This window comes from Thunnus albacares, chromosome 23 (assembly GCF_914725855.1).
Source record: "Thunnus albacares chromosome 23, fThuAlb1.1, whole genome shotgun sequence".
NCBI classification, from domain to species: domain Eukaryota; kingdom Metazoa; phylum Chordata; class Actinopteri; order Scombriformes; family Scombridae; genus Thunnus; species Thunnus albacares.
In genome coordinates, this window is record NC_058128.1 from 7,474,118 (window position 1) to 7,491,761 (window position 17,644).

The window sequence follows — 17,644 nt, forward strand, 5'->3', positions numbered from 1 at the left end:
GACTGGTTTAGTGGATTTAACACCTGAAAAGTCAAGGGACTTTATCACATTGATGTAAAAATCATATTTAAAGTCAAGATGAATAAAAAATGCCTTTTTAACCCTTTAAGGTGAGAATCCTGGTCATATTGTGCACGTATTTAACAATATATGCCAAAAAAATACATTATTATATTATATCAAAAATAAAATCATGTGTTCATCCAGCAAAACAAAATATGATGTGTGCCTTCGTGGGCTTGAACCAACCCATTTCAACCAATAATATCATGACATCCACCAATCAATCAAAATTCAACTTTTAGCAGCACAGAGCTAATAAGACTCATTATGACATGCTCACTTTTCAACGTTCAAATCAAATTCCGTTACGAAACGTTACGTCCTGCCCGTCTATCCTGTTTCACTCGAAAATATGTCACAATGCAGAGGTTAGATACTCTAGAAATGCTGTTTCATCTGGACTTTAAAACAAAACAGGAGATTTAATTGTACAATTTGGTCTTAAGGGTAAATAGACTGTCTGGAAATCTTTACGACTAAAAAAAAATATTAAATAGCACTGTCATAAACAACCACATTGTGCACACAGCTTCAAAAATTTGTTACAAATTTATTCATCTAATGTGAAAAACTGTTATAGTGGAGAGATCTGGGAGTGGAATTTGAACATGCAAATGTTTTGGTTTGCAATCCCTTTGACTAGATTTCAAATACCAAATACATGCAAAAGTGCATTTTCATATCACCCAACTTTAAGGAGCATGACTTGATGTAGTGTAAAGTCTTAGAATAGTGGTAAACAACAGACACGAGCCCCATCCTGTAAACAAACAGTAGGTATGCAAACATACATACACACAGTGGTAAAAAGTGTGACTCTTCTCTCAGAGTTTTATATCTATTTTACTCAACTCAGCCATTCTTCTTTTCTCTATTGAGGCTACTGAGACATTACAGATACACAATCAGAGGTGGTATTTTTCTGTAGCCTGACATTTACAGAACCAACAGCTTATTTTTGCTCATTCTTATAGAGAGCAAAACATTGCAGCGGCCATCGTTTATGATCAAGAGGGAGTCCTTGAAACCCTCTCCATGGCGCTCGCCTACGCCAAGATAAAAATGTATTTCATTGGTCACTCTCATCGTAGCTCTTCAAGGCCGCTCTTCCTTTATTGGCATTAGCACACATGCAAAACGATTGTGCACGCACACACACACATACATGTATACATTACAAAGCGTGACAACAAATACATCCCCTCACCATGATGCCCTAAGAAGAGCCAAACACAAAACAATGATATGCTTTTGTAAGGGGTGTGTGTATACATCCATGCATGCCATCTTGTTTTGAGAGATATCTCCCATGTCGCGCACAGACACACAAACAACACACACACTCTACTCTAAGGCGCTCAGCGGGTGTTGAAGCCAAGCCTAAACATCCATGTCCTCGATACTAAATATCACACTGTGGCCCATTAGCACCCTGCAGGGTGAGGTCTGGGGGAGAGACAGGCTGAGCCAATCACACACTCTTGGGAGCCTCGGCAGGTGGGAAGGAGAAAGCACAGACAGGAGAGCCAATAACAGCAGCAGCCACAGGTATAACAACGTCTCTCACAATCTCAAGTGTCAGTGTGGAATAAGTCAAAACTACACTGGAAACCACAACAAACAGTACTCAACCATCTGATTAACACCCCGCCTAGCCCTGACACATGATATTCCTCTTATCTGGAAAAAAAAAACATCAAGACAAACTCTGTTCAGAGTTGTCTTGAGCTGGTAGTTTTAAGATGTAATCAGTAATATTTATTTTTCTCTGTGTGTTTCAGTTTTGAATGCTCCTTTCTCCCAGGCCCCCTGAAGTATTCAAGATCTGTTAAGTACTTAGTGTTGTTTTTTTCATTTTAAAGATGAAAGACGCTTCAGGCACTGACAAAATTTCAATACTGATGAAGTAATAAGCCACATAAGCTAATGTTTTTGTAGATGCAGCATAGAAAACATCAGCTCGCCATAGTATTGCACTTGGTCACAACATCCAGCATTAACAGCAGATGTTGAGCCTTGCCAGGCAATATGCTTGTCAGTTTATGAAAAACATACATAAACTAGAAGAGTGCACTCAGTGGAGTGCACATCTTGTGTGTCTTGGGGCATGTATAGTGTCAGTTTTCTTTAAGATGCACAGAATAGTGTAATGGTATTTTAATGGAGCATCCTCTTGGGTTCGCCTGACTGTATAAACTAAGCAGAAACCTCAGGGCTGAAAAATGAAACCAATGCGAGTCCCCATTGAGCCCCATGTTAAAATGTCCAACTTAACAGCAGAAAAAAAAATGTTTTCAGCTGGTACAAAAAAATAGTTTTGGTCTCTATAGCTAATTTTGCTGTTCATGACAACTGTATATAACTCACCCCTTTAAATTTGATTAAGGCTTAAAGTTATGCATAATTAAAGACGCTACCATGGCGACAGCATTGCCAGAGAGCAAAATAGGTGAATCTCACTCAATTGTCCCTCCCGGCTCCCTTACAGTCAAGATAGCAGTAAAGCTAACAAAAATGGGGATTTATTCATCTCCTATTGTGCCCAACTTTAGTGGACCATAACATATCGGGTGTGGAATTAATCTGCGGTTGAAGATGAGACCAAACTTTTCTATGGATGTCAGTTTTTGAGCCACGACAAAGACCAAAATGTGGTTTCCAACAGATTTGTTAATAAGCTAGTCGGAAATGCCTTTTGCTGCAGTAGTTGATCACTTGCAGCCCCTACTGGCTGGTTAAGAAAGGTGAGGAGTCAGCAGTCAGTGGTGGTATAAAACGTGTTGTGAAATAGGTTTTTCAACAATTGTGAATCACTGCAACCATGAGAGGTCATTGAGCATACAGTCAGAAATGTGCACAAAAAATACCAGGCTGATGGGTCCAGTGGTATGCGAGATTAGCTGCGGACAGATACACAAACACAGACAGAAAGACAAGTAGACAGTTATAGTTTGCTTGCCCGGAAACACTGTTTTTATCTAATTCTCCCTTTTTGTACAAAATTTGCTTTCCAGTGATGTTTGGCACATTTCGGCATGTTAAATTTTGCTGCGGACGTGCCTTACAGCGATGTGGTTGTGGCTATAAAAGGTAGCAGTCAGTCAGAAGGCACAGAAGTCTGAGCAAAGAGCCTGATTTACTTTTTAGCTGACAGGGTGTTGGCGTAAGACAACTGTCCAAAAGCCAGGGCATATTAAAATGCTAGATATTTGAATGGACTTTGGTATGGCAACAGTCTTTTTAAGTAACAACACAAAATTTTGTGGACAGCGGGGACAAACTGTGAGGAAGCTTTGCCAAACACTGGCATGGTTTGTATCAAAATAAAGAAAAAAGAGGAATGAACAGAGAGGGAGACATGTATGTATAAAGTTGTTCTATCAGCCATCTTGTGCTGCCCAGCCCACCTGGCGGGCTATCCGTTGCAGAAGCGCAAAGCGTCCAAGTGTAGCCAGGCCAGCTGATGAGAGCATTAACCATAATTACATGGCCAGATTGAATGTCAGCTGGTGAAATAGGCTGTTGGGGTAGGCCACAACTTAACAATTTGGTTGCAAATAACACAAAATAAATACACTGGGATTGTCAGAGATTCTCAGAGGATTTCAGCACCTGTAATGTTGATCAAGTGTTGCAGGCTGCATTTTGAGGATTCAATAACTTTGAGTTTTGCATGATTTACTCTGTTGTACATCATGATTATTTGAAATAAAGTATGCAACAGGTTAAGAAAATTGTGTTGAATGTTCCCACAGAAATTTAGGGAATGCACAAAATATAGTACAAAAGTCAAATTTATATTATTCTCTATCATTTCAATGCTGTAGTACAATGCAAGCAGATCAAACAATGTGTATTTCGACCACAGTTCTGTGCTTTCTGCCAAAACTTCAACAGGAAACTGTATAAAACAAATGAGAAAATCTGCCCAGAAGGAGGTGTCTGTACAAACATCAATCTTTTTGGATGATGAAAAAAAAGTTTGAAAACCTGTTATCAAATGCCAAAGCAATCTTTGGCTGAGCTGAACCGCACATTTTGGACCCCAAACCTTTCAAAGTGAATCATTTACTTTCAACAACTTTCCGCCAGGTACGGAAGTGAAATGATGGTCTGAACAAAGTGTCCAAGGTCCAGATGGTGTCCTGTCAACGTCTGTTCAAAACATTCATCGACAGTCATTCTTCTTGAATCAGAAAAGCTTGAAATGAGAAGCGCTGAGGAAAAAAAAATAAACTCTACGGTGACACACCAGGAAAAGGCCCTCGGACAATTTCAGTGGAGCTGTGTAATTAATGACTCAAAACTGCTGTTTCTCATCCCAGCCTCTGCTCCTTCTCTTGATACATCACTAGTGATGTTGAGGCTGATAAACTCCACTTGCAGTGTCAGGATAATAAAAATGAGTCTCACCTCTTGTGGCGGCCGCTCCCAGATCTTGGGGTTTCCTGAAATTTAAAAAAGAAAAGAAAAATCACACATGAGGATAGGAATGCCTCTCGTTCACAAACAATAGCTCAGGGGTCTAAATTGCATCACGTGTTTTTGGGGATTTTGTAATTTTCATAGAGTAGTGTTGTTAAGTCTCTAATTTCGAGTTGTCAATTAGAAAAACTATGTATCATCTGTTTTGTTCATCTGCCTTGGGTTGTGTTGGTTCACTAAAGAGGAAAAAACACAAAATTCCATCTACAGGATAAGAGAAATTTATCAGGAGCAGCATTTATAGAAAGCCTTTAGGTTGTGTGTGAACGTTTGTGTATCGCAGCTGCTGAGCTGATATATAGATGAGCTTTTGTTGCATTTAATAGTTCAGCAGGAGCCCGATAGCCCCGAGTTGTGGAAGGCAATCTTGTTTTGCAACATGGAAGTGCGTGTTTATCTTGTTTTCCCATTATATTATGATCTAAAGGTTGTTTAGATCTAGATCGCAGTGACGCTCCAATAAAATCGCCTTCAGTAAAACAACGCTCCCCCCCCCCCCCCCCCCCCCCCCCCCCCCCCGAAAAATGAGGTGTGTGTCGCTGACACTGTGAGATGAATACGCATCTCCGCTTTCCTAAGGTCTTGTGCAGTGAAGGGTCCCGAGTTTGATTGAGGAGCCTTGGCTTTGCTACAATCTATCAGTCAGAGCTTGGCTTTAGCGGGTGAAGGGAAACGTTGTGCCCGACTCTTAGCATGCACCAGCCTCTGTGTCTCGGTGACATCTCATCCATTACCTGTGGATGAAACCCCAACGCTCATCTCTTCCCCGGCTCAAGCCTGGATAGATTTACTAAGATGGAGGACAGTCTGCAGCAGCAGCAGCAGCAGGTCATACGCTTAATAATACCTGATCTGTGCATCAGGCATGGTTCAAGCAACACCTGGATTTAAAAGCGATTTGATGAATACTGTTTTGGAAACTGACATTTTCTAGGATTTTGTGTAATCCAACATCTGCCAAAGCTGCACTTGAAAAGTCAGTTCTACAGAAGCCGTTTGATCTTTCTCCACCACCTGTCTTATCAAGAATTTAATCTACGGCAGACAGTTGTTGCTACTCCACAAGTGTAAGATAACGGACTGAGTCTGAACCCATAAAGCTTAATACAGAGAAAGACTTCAACTATGGAGCTGGTTCATCAGGGACATTTAGAAGAATTAGAACCAGAATGTGAGTATTTGGGTTGTAGACCCTATAACATAAAGACCAATGAATCACATTTAAGACTAGAACTGAAAGTTATTTATATTATAGATTCATAAGGATTGCATGTTTCCAATTAACTAATTGTTTAGTCGATAAAATGTCAGAAAATAGTGAAAATACAAAGAGCCCGAGGCTTGTTGTGTCTAAACTGTCAGATCTGAGAAGCTGGAACAAGTAAATATTTGCCATTTTTGTTTGATAATGACTTAAATAATTATTCACATTTAAAAACACTCATGTATTTTCTGTCACATTCCTGTCTTAAAGTAAACAGTCATAGTAAAAACTAATAGCAAAAGAAGACAGAAAAAGTGTGAGGTCTCATACAAAACAGTTTTAGTTGAGATACGATGTGTTTAGTTTTCAAAGCAGATGTAGTTCTTCAGCTGTAAACTCAGGTTTCTTCCTAACAGCCCCGAGTCACTACAGATCAGACTAAAGAAATAACAAATGCTGTCTAAATGTAAATGTATTTGCTTCCACCATCTAACTTGCATAAACCAATAGGTTTATATGACCTGGAAACCCAGTCAGCTGATTTCCAACAGTAAAGCGACTTTGTGGGATATAATTATTTGCTTTTGAGTAGATTTACTTTGTGACATATGCATGAGCATCATGTCTCATATGTCAAGTGCACTGACCTACTGATAAGGGTCTGTAGACTGGATTGATTATTTTCTGATGTGAAAAAGGGGTTGAAATATGAGTCAAAACAACAATCTGAGAGAAGGTCACAGCGGTCAGCAGACATTGTGAAGCTGCGCCAGCCCTCATTTACACATTGTGATATGTGTAGTCAAAACAAAACAGCAAGAATGACTCTTATATGATACTGAGTGTAGACCGTGAAGCTAAAGCAGAAGGGCTGTACTTACTGGCTAGTATAATAAGCTTATTGGGCTGGTATGAAATGAAATGCAGCTGTTAGTTATGGTAAAACTTCAGAATATGAGTGTAATGCTCTCCTAAAATGACCACAGACCAACCAGATCAGTTATGCATGAGCGAGTCTCGCTGTATAGTATTTCAAGTTAAGAGCACTGTGCCACAAATAAAAAAGGATCATGTTTGATTCGTTGTTTATAATCACTTGCAGTTTGTCATTTTAGTTCATTTTCTTTTATATTGTATAGTTAATTTTAGCAGCACAGTCAGAGTACTGTAGACAGTGGCAGCATGTCCACCGTACTGCAGATAAATAAACAGAAAACACTGTTCTCCCAAGTGTTTAGATACTTTTCTTAACTTTTGGTAACCACACTGAAGCAACAATACAATAGAAACACAGTCACATCTCTTCTTCTTCTTCTTCTGGTTGGCAAACCACAATACTTCAAGTTAGAACAGACACTTTGATATAATTGATTATGTAATGATCATGATTATTTCATGACAGATAATTATTTGAGTACATGGAATAACAAACACTTCATGTGCAGTGACAGTATTGTATATTGTGTTAAGTGTCTATTTGATAAGCTCTAAATATCTCATTTTAATACTGCAGTACTAATAATACTAATAAGTCTGATAAAAAAACAACTTTCATCTACATACTGTGCACTGTATCAAACAGGTTTTTAATGTTATACAGCAACCTGCAGGTCCTCATTCCTTCTATTACTTGGGGACCCTGAGGATAAACGGATCAGCCACATCCCTCTGTGTCTGATATGCAACCTAAATTCTGAAAATGAAATCTTATGATGTTTACAGTGTGCGGTGCAGCTCCTGTCTGGGATATGAATCTGTGAGACAAGGTCAGTGTAATTCATGTAGGACTACTTCACTGCACACAACACAAGCCTGTGCAACTTTATTTATCATGCTTGAGCTGTGCTGACAGCTCCCATAAGCCCCGCTACAGACCTCAGAGCTACTATGAATACACATAGACAAATGTCAACAATAAAACAAGTACTTTATCACTGGACTCGAGCAGATTAATTCCTGATGTGCATTTCTGTGTGTTTGTGTACCTGCAAGGAATTCTCTACAACACTGTGTGCCATTTAAATACCGGATAAAACACATTCAGATGTCTTAATCGGATACTTAAGGTTCTTTGTGATCTATAATTTATGCTCTGGCAGGTTATTAAATTTAAAAGTCTCTAAAGGAATGCAATCCTAGTCCACCAAAAAGTGATCTTTGGCATTCCATCCACCCACAAAACAGCTCAGCGCTCTGACCGTTCCTCCTTACAAAGCTGATAAAGATCACAATTTTACTGGAGGCATTCAATAAATTCAAGAGAGATGTCCTCTTCAAATAAGCATGCTTGATTAGCATTTTAAGAAAAAGCAGAGAAGCCAAAGACATCAACCAGCAAAACTTGGCTACCGGAAAAATCCCAGGGTCCTGGGAAAGATCTGTGGCAAGTGTTGTATATGTTTACATGAAAGCATTTGAAACCTTTTCCCACCAACGTCTAATGCTGCAATTTATTTATGCCATACTGTATTATGTATATGACATGTTTGTCATGATAATTATAGGCGAACATTGTACTTATTGTACCTTACGGCTGTATTGTCATTGACGCGATGCTTTGGAGCTCTTTCACACAACATTTTAATTAAGATGCTAACATCCCCTCAGCTGTCTGAGTCTTTGATGCCAGCTTAAGAAATAGATCTCAAAATGCTAACGTGGAACATAAAACAAGACTAACCTGCATACGATACTGTAAACAGACAGTCATGCTGACCTCCTGTCCTTTCTGTGACCAGTGCAGCTACTGCACAGATGTTGGTTAAATGTATTTTCCTCTGTGGTCCTTAAAGGAACATTTCTAGGAACCATTTAGTTCCAGTGCATTGCGTGGGTGCTAAAAAAAGAAATAAAAATCTGCAACATCACTCTCTACTCATTGTTAGTTTGAGTGACACCAAAATGAGGTTTAGGTCTGCTGTATACTATGTCCCTTGTTTGTGATGGAGTGAGGCTGCTTTTTAACCAACCACTTTTAGTATTTGTTCTGGTAGAAGAACATGACAAACATGTTCTAGTAGCAGTCAAAGATAAATATTGGTGTGGGTTAGTTGGCTTATATAGGAGCAAAACTTAAAATCTTGAATCAACAGAGGTGTGAATGTGATCAAATATTGTTTTAGGCAGCAACATGACTTCTCTGTGCTGCTAGCTCAGGAGCTGCTGCTCCTTGCTGGAAATGCCATGTGATTGGTAGCGAACGTTTCCCTGCTGTTCAGGCAAGATGCTTTGCATCAGCACCATTTTTGTAAACTGAAAGGTGCTAATTAAAAATGCAAATGAAGCTTGTTAAAAAAGTGCTGGATGGAGACTGTCAGCAGTATGTGTTTTCCATGTGGGAGAGAAAGTGAGAGACCTGGACTTCTCCTCTGTGGACCTGGCGCCACATTAAAAGTAGATGATCCCCAGGAATGTTCCATATGCTTCTAGCTGCTGGATCACTGAAACAGGTTTCCTTGCAGGACTCGCATACCAGAGGGAGGTAAGGCCTGATAACCAGGACCACATGCCTGTAGAGGGCCTCTCTGACCGGTCATCAGTGAACATACACATATCAGATACATGCATCCCGCTACACGGAGAGGAGATACTGTATGTGTGTGTCCATGCATGACACACAGATAGTGCACATCGAATGCACAAATTTAATGTTTCCCAGGTTCCCAGAAAGAGATGGAAAGAAAACATCGCCACAGAATTTAGACATCATCTGAGAAAATATTTTATACTGAAAAATCCTTGGTGGAGTTTCCCTTATGTCTTCAGCAGCAAAGAGTTACAGCTTGTTTTGGTTGGGAAATGCTCTGCAACCCATGGAGACGCAGGCTGAACTTAGTTTCTTTTTCAAAAACTTTTTGTCCAGGTTTCTTGATACCAGCTAAGAGGCCCGGCTGAACATTGTATATCATAACAGGTCTGACATGGCAATTGCTTGTCTCCAGGTGATAAATGGGGCCCGGGAGGAACGGCACATTTTTGGGATGCTCCGTCTTCAAAGATGCCTAACTGACAGCTCCGTCGTAAATCCACTGACCAAACTCTCTGCAGCTCTTTATTTCTCTGGGTCTCGGCCTCCTTATAAGCTTGTTGACACAGGACACCCAGCAGAATATGAATGTCAGTTTTACATGACATGTGATGGTTACTTTCTGCGTGGCCACATCTGGTCTGTGTTAGTCCTCATGTTGACATGGTAAGAACAGATTCAGCAGAAATTAACAGACTTATTCTCTTTGAACTGGTGGACTGAGAACCCTTTTTTTCCTAAATGGACAGATGTGTGGGCAAAGCTACAACAGATTCTACTGAACTGCTTGTTGTTTGCTTATGCATGGACTACTTCACGTAAATAGTCGAATCCTTTGCTTTTTTTTATTTTTTTAATTTTTTTATTCGAGCCACATCTCAGCAGGTGCTGTCACAATCTTCCTGTTAGTGTGGTGTGTGTGTACATATTTTATACACAAGCCCTCGCTTTGTGTAAACAGCCTCAGACGATTCCAGGTCCAAAACAAAATAAGCCTGCTGATGCATAACAGCCGATCCGTCTGGAATGCGACTCTTAGTTACATCCATGAGGATTGTCACTCAGCAGCAGGGCCATTTTTTTTTTTTTTTTTTTTTTTTTTTAAATAATTTCTTTCATATGGCAATTTTCATGTCAGCCAGATGATTTTTTCTTTTCTTTTTCCAGAAATACAAACAGAGCAGGAGAGGTTTCAGTCATTGTTGCATAGCTGGATTCTTTTCATATCCTCCGTGCGCTCTATTTCTTATTAATAATCATTCTGTGTATATTTGAAGCAAGTTTGAAATTACATATACGCACTACTGAATGTATAATACTGGTGTCGTCAAATATAAGACTCAAATTACGAGCGTGTCATCTCTGATTTGGTTTTATTTTTTACTAATTCATTTATGTCCTCACTCTACAGACACGTCCCAGACTTATTTGGAGGAAGAGCAGACTGTCTCTGCATGGGCTCACCTTTATTTAATAAACCCAGGATTACTTGCCAAGATTAAAAGACTCACTTTAAAGAGACATCAATTGTCCTCACACTCTTAAGAACCAGACACCTCATACACAAAGCAGATCCTAACACTGGCTTCGAAATGAGGTTTGATTTATACGGCTCTTCGCTTTATGGACTGCACAGTGCTATTTTACGCTATGTGATGGATGATACTGCTTTGTTTCTCTTATTCCAGTAGCTGAAACTGTCTCACACTGTGTATATTTGTCCAACTTTAAGAATAAGCAAAATGGTATCACTAAAAAAACCAAAAGTGCCAGACAGACTTCTGAGGCGCCCTCTCACCAAGTAGCTTTAACAGCATTTTAGGGTGTTTCGTTTTGCTTGTAACTGATTTCACAGTGATGATGAAATGCCAAGACACCTTTGGGTTTTGCATCACTGCAGCTTTCCACACAGAGAAAAGTCAGCTCTAAAACTCGCCGGGTGTCTCCCTGAGCAACAGTGCCTCTGTTTGGCAGCACCGATGCATCAATCTGTACAATATTTTTGCTCAAGAAAAAGTGTGGAGGGAAAGTAGAATATAATGTGATCCTATGAGAGATAATACAGACTGGAAAAAAAACAAAACAGGCATTACTAGAAAAAAACATCATGTCAGTTCTTGGATGTTGTTAGTGTGCTGTTCTTTCTCTCTTCTCTCCCGTCATGTCACCTCTTACCATTAAGTGGCCAGTGGAGGGGTCAGCTGTCATGGCCTCGTTCTGGACAGTGTTGGCCTGAACAAGCTCCTCCTCCTCCCTCCTGGTTTTCTCCCCTGCGTCGTCGTCATCCAGCTCATCCAGGCTCTGAGAAGAAGAAAAGGGGGAAGAGAAAAATCAGCGTTGAGGGAGAGTGAAGACAGTCACTCAGACTATGTTTACATGCATGCAAGAAACCGATTATAGGGAGAAATCAGGTTAAGGCAACAAATTGTGCAGCATATTTACACTGCAGTATATGTCTCACATACCTGACCATATTTTTTTACACATTTTTTTGCATTAGTGATATAAGATGCTGCTAACTTGAGATGTTTTTGTTTTGTTGTTGTAGAAATATTTGGACTAATGATTAGTGTTGCTGTGAAATGTATCATCCTATAACATCTTATTTAAACTTTGTAAGCTAGAATTCTTTATTTTGGAGTCAGTTTGGACTTTGGATTGAATTATTTTTGGCTATAAGGATGCACTGGTGCGACTGTTAATGTTCCCTTTATCCCACCACACTGCTGCCTCAACCGTCCCCTCTCAGAAGATTTGTCACGCACACACACAGGGCTCGTAAAAGCTCTGTTAGAAACCTGTTAGTTACCGTTATACATGGCCAAGAAATCAGCTTTCTCCGACAGTAACAGTAACTCGGTCACTTGAGTTCATGTAAACACACTGACAGATGCGTAGTGACAGGCCAGGTCATTCCCACCATAACAGCAATGTTAACCTCTAGCTCAACGCAGCCAGGGACTCCTCTTAATCCTCTTAAGACATGATCACATTCACTTCCAGGAATCCATGAGGAGCTGCAGCTCAAACGCTACCCAACACTAGATGGACTCTGGTCAGCCAACAGGAAGGCGCCCTGTTCGAGGGCCTTTCACCTCCTGGGGACAGTCAGAGGGGATTTTTGACCAGAGGAATGTCCCTTGAAAACACAATAAAAGACATGTACAAACACACAGAGAGCAAACATCCCTTTGACAGTACTGAGGAATGGGGAGTTAGCTTTCATTATTTAAGCAGAGATCTTGCACATTGCCTTGGAAAACCTCCAACTCGACTCCTTGCAATCTGGATTCGTAGCTTTATCGTGAAATATGTGCTTCCTATTTGCATTTACTTTGCAGCGAACTGTGCGGCGTAGTTAACGGGTTCATGTGTCGGGAGCCGTGAAGATATGTTGCGTAAAAAAAGAGCTCGACATTAGGACGGATGGTTGGATGATGACGAGAGACAGAGATCGGGGGCCAAACTCCCAGAGGGGCACAATGCAAACCACTCTTTCCTGTTTCACGCTGTAGGGCGAACAAAAGGTGCCCGCTCAACGGGCCCTTTAGTGGTAAAAATAGCCTTACAAGGTTAACAAGGAATGCAGTCATTTGCAAGGCCTTTCCTGCCAAACGGTTTATCAGCTGTCCTTGGGGAAAACGCCAGCTCCTTTTTCTTTTTGACTCTCACTCACAGTCTGATGTTTGCACTCTCCTCCTCCTCCACCAGTCCTTTCTTCATCTCTCACATGCAAGTACAAGTGGTGGACACAATGACAGGAATGAGCCCTGTAATAAATCTTCCTTATTTGATTCAACTCTAAAGTCGTGTTGCCATAGTTTGTGGTATTCTTCCATGGAATTGCACGGTTTTAAACTTTAATTGCATCCATCCATACCCACACAAGCCTACAGATGAAACATTTTTTTTCTGAATCAATTTATAGCTGCCAATTTGACAGAGCACCATTTTGAGACTTGGAGCAAACATTATGTGGGAAATAAAGTCTAGAAGTTTTGGAGTTTAAAAAAAATGAAATTGAACAGAAGTCTGTCTGTGTCAACACAGTGAAATGTGCAGTGACTAACCATTCAGCTATGCACAAATGTGCCTGAAATGTGGAATTGGGAATCTCAAAGTTTATTTTGGATAGAGAAGGAGCCCGTTTTGCCCTCCAGTATTCCAAATTGCTGTGCATTTTCTTCTATTCCAAATAAAGGGAAAGAGGGATCTGTGTGTAACCATATAAGGGATGTTTTTGCTCCTGACATCATCAAAATGAGTCTGTGTATTTTTCTGGCCAATTTCTTACCTTTGGATGATGGAAACAAGCAGAGAAGGTGTGGAAGGATGAATGAGTGGTGCTTTTGCCTGATGTCTTGAACAATATGTTCATATTCAATCATAATGAAAGTTCTTAAAGGTTAGACCAGATTTTTATGAAAAACTGTCAAAGATAGGAATCACAGCTCTTAAATTTCACCCTTTGCTCTTGTGGTTGAAGATATGGCACATTTAATAGATCGCTCTCCTTACGTTTGGAAATGAAAGTAGGTCTCACAGTGACCGCACATGGTAGCTAATGCCAGCCAGGATATTATTTACGCATACTGACAGGACGCTTCATGTTGTTTCATTGAAATTAATGATGTTATCTAATGTATATTTAGTATTTTGCAGGATGATTTTTGCACAAGTTTGACAGAGCTAACAATAGCTTATTTGGATCCCGCTTTTAGCTAAAAAAAAACAACAACCCAGAAGAAGATTTGTTGACTCGTGTGGCTTTTTCCACCCAAAATGGTAAATTTAAAGTCTCAATCTGCATTTCTGTTTTGGTCGGCTGGTTTCTGCTCAGCTGTGACTGATTATGCATGATGGAAGCACTTTTTAAACCAAACCAGGACTTTCAGATTAATTGAAAATATACCACACATTTCAATATTGCTTATTTATGTGATTATGAAACCTGGAAACCAAGTCTAGTTATACCATCATCTATGATTAACTGCCCCTTAATAAGACATAGTTAAAATAAATGTAAAATGCAGCCAAACAGCAACATCAGAGTGATTAAAAACAGCATGAGCTAAAAGAAGCAGCCAGATTTCCAGGATCATCTCTGCTTCCTGTTTACAACAGGACAATGTCAGGGCCTCACAAGAGTGTTTACTTAAGTAAAACAAGTAAAGCACATATCCTGGTCTGCTCCGGCCTCAGTACCCGTGTCTGTCACTCTGCACTCTGAAGAATTAAAGAAGCTACATCTGGAGAAAAGCGTCACGGTCTATTGGAATGTCTGTTGTGGTTGGAAACTCTCTCTCCAGGGATGAAAATGATCAGTTGTCTATTCTAAAGCTCCATACCCGGCTGCAAGAATTTGAATACATCTGATCCTTTGTCTACATAACTGCTCTGGCATTTGCCTTTTAAGTCACTGTCAGGGTGATGCTGTATGATGGTTAATTAGAGTGAGTGGAGTACATTGTGTGGTGGCAGCAGGCATTGACATCAGACCAAAAAAAAATATATAGAAAAAGTAAGAAAGGCTTGGCTGCCAAAGACGATGATGACACCCAATCGTTCAGCAGCAGGTACACACAAGCCAGGGTGGATAATACCGCAGAAGTTCCTGTTCACATAAATACTTTTTTTATGTAAGCTGGAACATTTGAAAAAAGATATATGAAATAATAACTTAGCTCTAAAAGAAATATGGAGGTATAATGTACTATAAACATTTCAGTGCTGTAAAATAAGCTCTGACAAGGGACATAAAGTAAAGAGTTTCTTAGCACGGGCATTAATTTTGCAATAATCCTGTCAATTTTCAATACGATGTGCAGATATGATGTAATCTACATATATCTTACACATATTTTATTTAGACAGAGGTTTAGCTAGAAGTCTTCATCTTCTCCCTGCATGTTATTTTCCATGTTTTTACTTTATTTGAGGTCAACATGTGCAAATAAAAACTCAGTGTGAAACTTGCTGTACATTACCCCCTCAGTGCATTCAGCAGCACTGACGTAACACTGTAGAGGCAGTTACAGCTACAGTGACATCCAGTGATCAAAAGATTTATGATCTCTAAAAAAAAAAAATGCTGTTCAGGGTTCTTTACCTAATAAGAAGTTTCACCTTTTTTGGGCACAGTCTTGTACCCATTTCAGTTGATTATACATTAGCTAAATGTCCAGTGTGATTAGATGTGAAAGAAGGGAAAAAACACTATGCAATATATTCTCATTAATAAAAGCAAGTAAAAACCAAAGATGAGGGTAATATCATAATATTAATACAAATGTTTTTTCTATCAATATATATATAACAATATGGCAAATATCTATATTATGTTCAATGCATTTGAGTGTATTTTTCCTTCTATGTTTTACATCAGACAAAACTCTCCTCACATGTAAATCAATATTAGAAGTTTGTAAAATGATATCAAAACATGATCCTGTTTATTGGATGTATATGTTGAATATTTAATACCTACCTTGCGATGCAGCTGGATTCAAGTTATGCGCTTGTGTCCGAAAAACCGGTGGTTCGGACCAATCAGCATCACGAATCCAGCTGCCTTGCAAGGTAAGAGATGGTTCATCCAATCACCTGCCAAGTATTCTTTTTGAAAGTGTCAGCCTTTTCCAAACAGTTTCCATGGACAACTTCTCAGACGGTTCTGTTTAACAAACCATCTGGTACGTCAGGATAATTTAATACCCCCCCCCCCCCCACCTTATAATCCAAAGATTATCTACTTTTTTTCAGAGACCCCAGTAAGATCCAACATGCACATGCTGCTGTCACCCTGCCAGTGTCCTGTCCACTTAGTCCTCAGATTTATCTATAAACAAGCAAAGGGCACCTCCGCCGGAGGCAGCGCACTCTTATACAGCAGGCTTAATGACTTGTGTGTATTAATCACCTGCCACTCACCGCAGCACAGTGACTTCATTAAGATGATCTATTAGAGAAGAGGGACGCTGGCACATTGATGCCCACTGTCTTTCAATCAGGACTGCCAGTCAGCTAAGACGACAGTAAAGACGTGCACAGTGCTGCGCTCAGGTATGGCAGAGATCAAACTGAGGACATCCACCCCAGAGCTGCTGGATGATTAATGTGACATTACAGGCTGCCAAGGTCAGTGTTAGGTCCAGGAGTGGTAAGCCGACTCTGAGTGAGACATCATTTGACAGCCTCAAAAAGGTGCGACTGGATCTTCACTGATCTGTGGCAAAACATTACGTTTAATCCTGTAAAAAAATGAAGCTTTCTTTAATCAAAATATCACCAAGAATTACTGTTAGGTCTGAAAAAAAAAAAAAAAAGTGTAGTGGGAGTACTGGATGTTTGTTGACATTAATTTAACATGCAAACATCTCCTCTCTGCTTTTCTCATCAAACTCAGAATCTTTTTTGACCTTTATTTAGCCTGAACAGCCTTTTCAGATTGAAATCTCTTGTTTTCAAGTCATGGCCAAAATGGCAACACTTAGAAACAACATGCGCACAAGGAATAAGAGTGACGAAAAGAAAGAAAAACTCATTAAAACGTAATTTCACAACAAAAAAAGTAAAGTTGTACCTTTTCAAGATTTACTACCAGACTAATTTATGATTTATCGCCTCCATCAATCCTCATCTGGTTCCAGTCATAAAAATCTGATGCTTTTTCATTTGAATTAAGTCCCAGAATTGCACAACAGAGGGTCATTTGGGGACAGAGTCAAGTCAAACAGCGTACAAGACATTCTCAACAATCAAAGCTTTTATTGGCCACAAAGCCCCCGGGTTCCTCTCTTTACAATTGCGCATTTATCAAACGAAAGTCTTTCACTTTTTGAACTTGAAAACTGCTTGACCCTCGTTTTCACCCCAAGTGAGACTATGATATTAAAATCAGCGCCCAGCCAGACCTCAAAATGAGTTCGCTTTACATGAGGGATGCAAGAAAAAGAGAAAGAGCTTTCAGCAAACAAACAGCAGGGGTCCACCATTGTGATTGTTGACCCAGAGATAGCAGCATCAGCATTCCTCTGGATGTGTCAAAGAGAGCTGAGGCGTGAGGGCAGGCCAGACAGGCTCGGCAGGGCTGGGCAAAAAATCTTTGAATGTCCGCAAGAGCCTTCATACATCGACCTCCGCAGAAAACCACACGGCCTCGTCTGCACAGACACGTCGAACTCGGCAAGAAGTCTGACACTAGAGCTGACCGATACGTCAGCGGGCCGATATCAGACATGTCGGTATCAGTGTGAATGTGCAAATATGCAAAAAATACATTGCACACCAGTAAAGTGCAGAATTAAATGTTATATTGGCAGCATTTGTATGTATATTTGTATATATATTTGCTGATATCAGTTGTA

The 17,644-nt window shown here is 40.0% G+C and overlaps 1 protein-coding gene across 2 annotated transcripts in view; it reads right to left on the reverse strand.

The window, feature by feature from the left end:
• Window positions 1-17,644, reverse strand: part of pawr (PRKC, apoptosis, WT1, regulator) — a 70,411-nt gene that overhangs the window by 8,210 nt on the left and 44,557 nt on the right. For both annotated transcript variants that reach the window (XM_044343214.1, XM_044343215.1), the window contains exons 3-4: window positions 11,454-11,579; window positions 4,477-4,511 (exon numbers count right to left, since the gene is read on the reverse strand). In XM_044343214.1, the coding sequence (XP_044199149.1) occupies window positions 4,477-4,511; window positions 11,454-11,579 (161 nt within the window). The remainder of the gene's footprint in view (window positions 1-4,476; window positions 4,512-11,453; window positions 11,580-17,644) is intronic.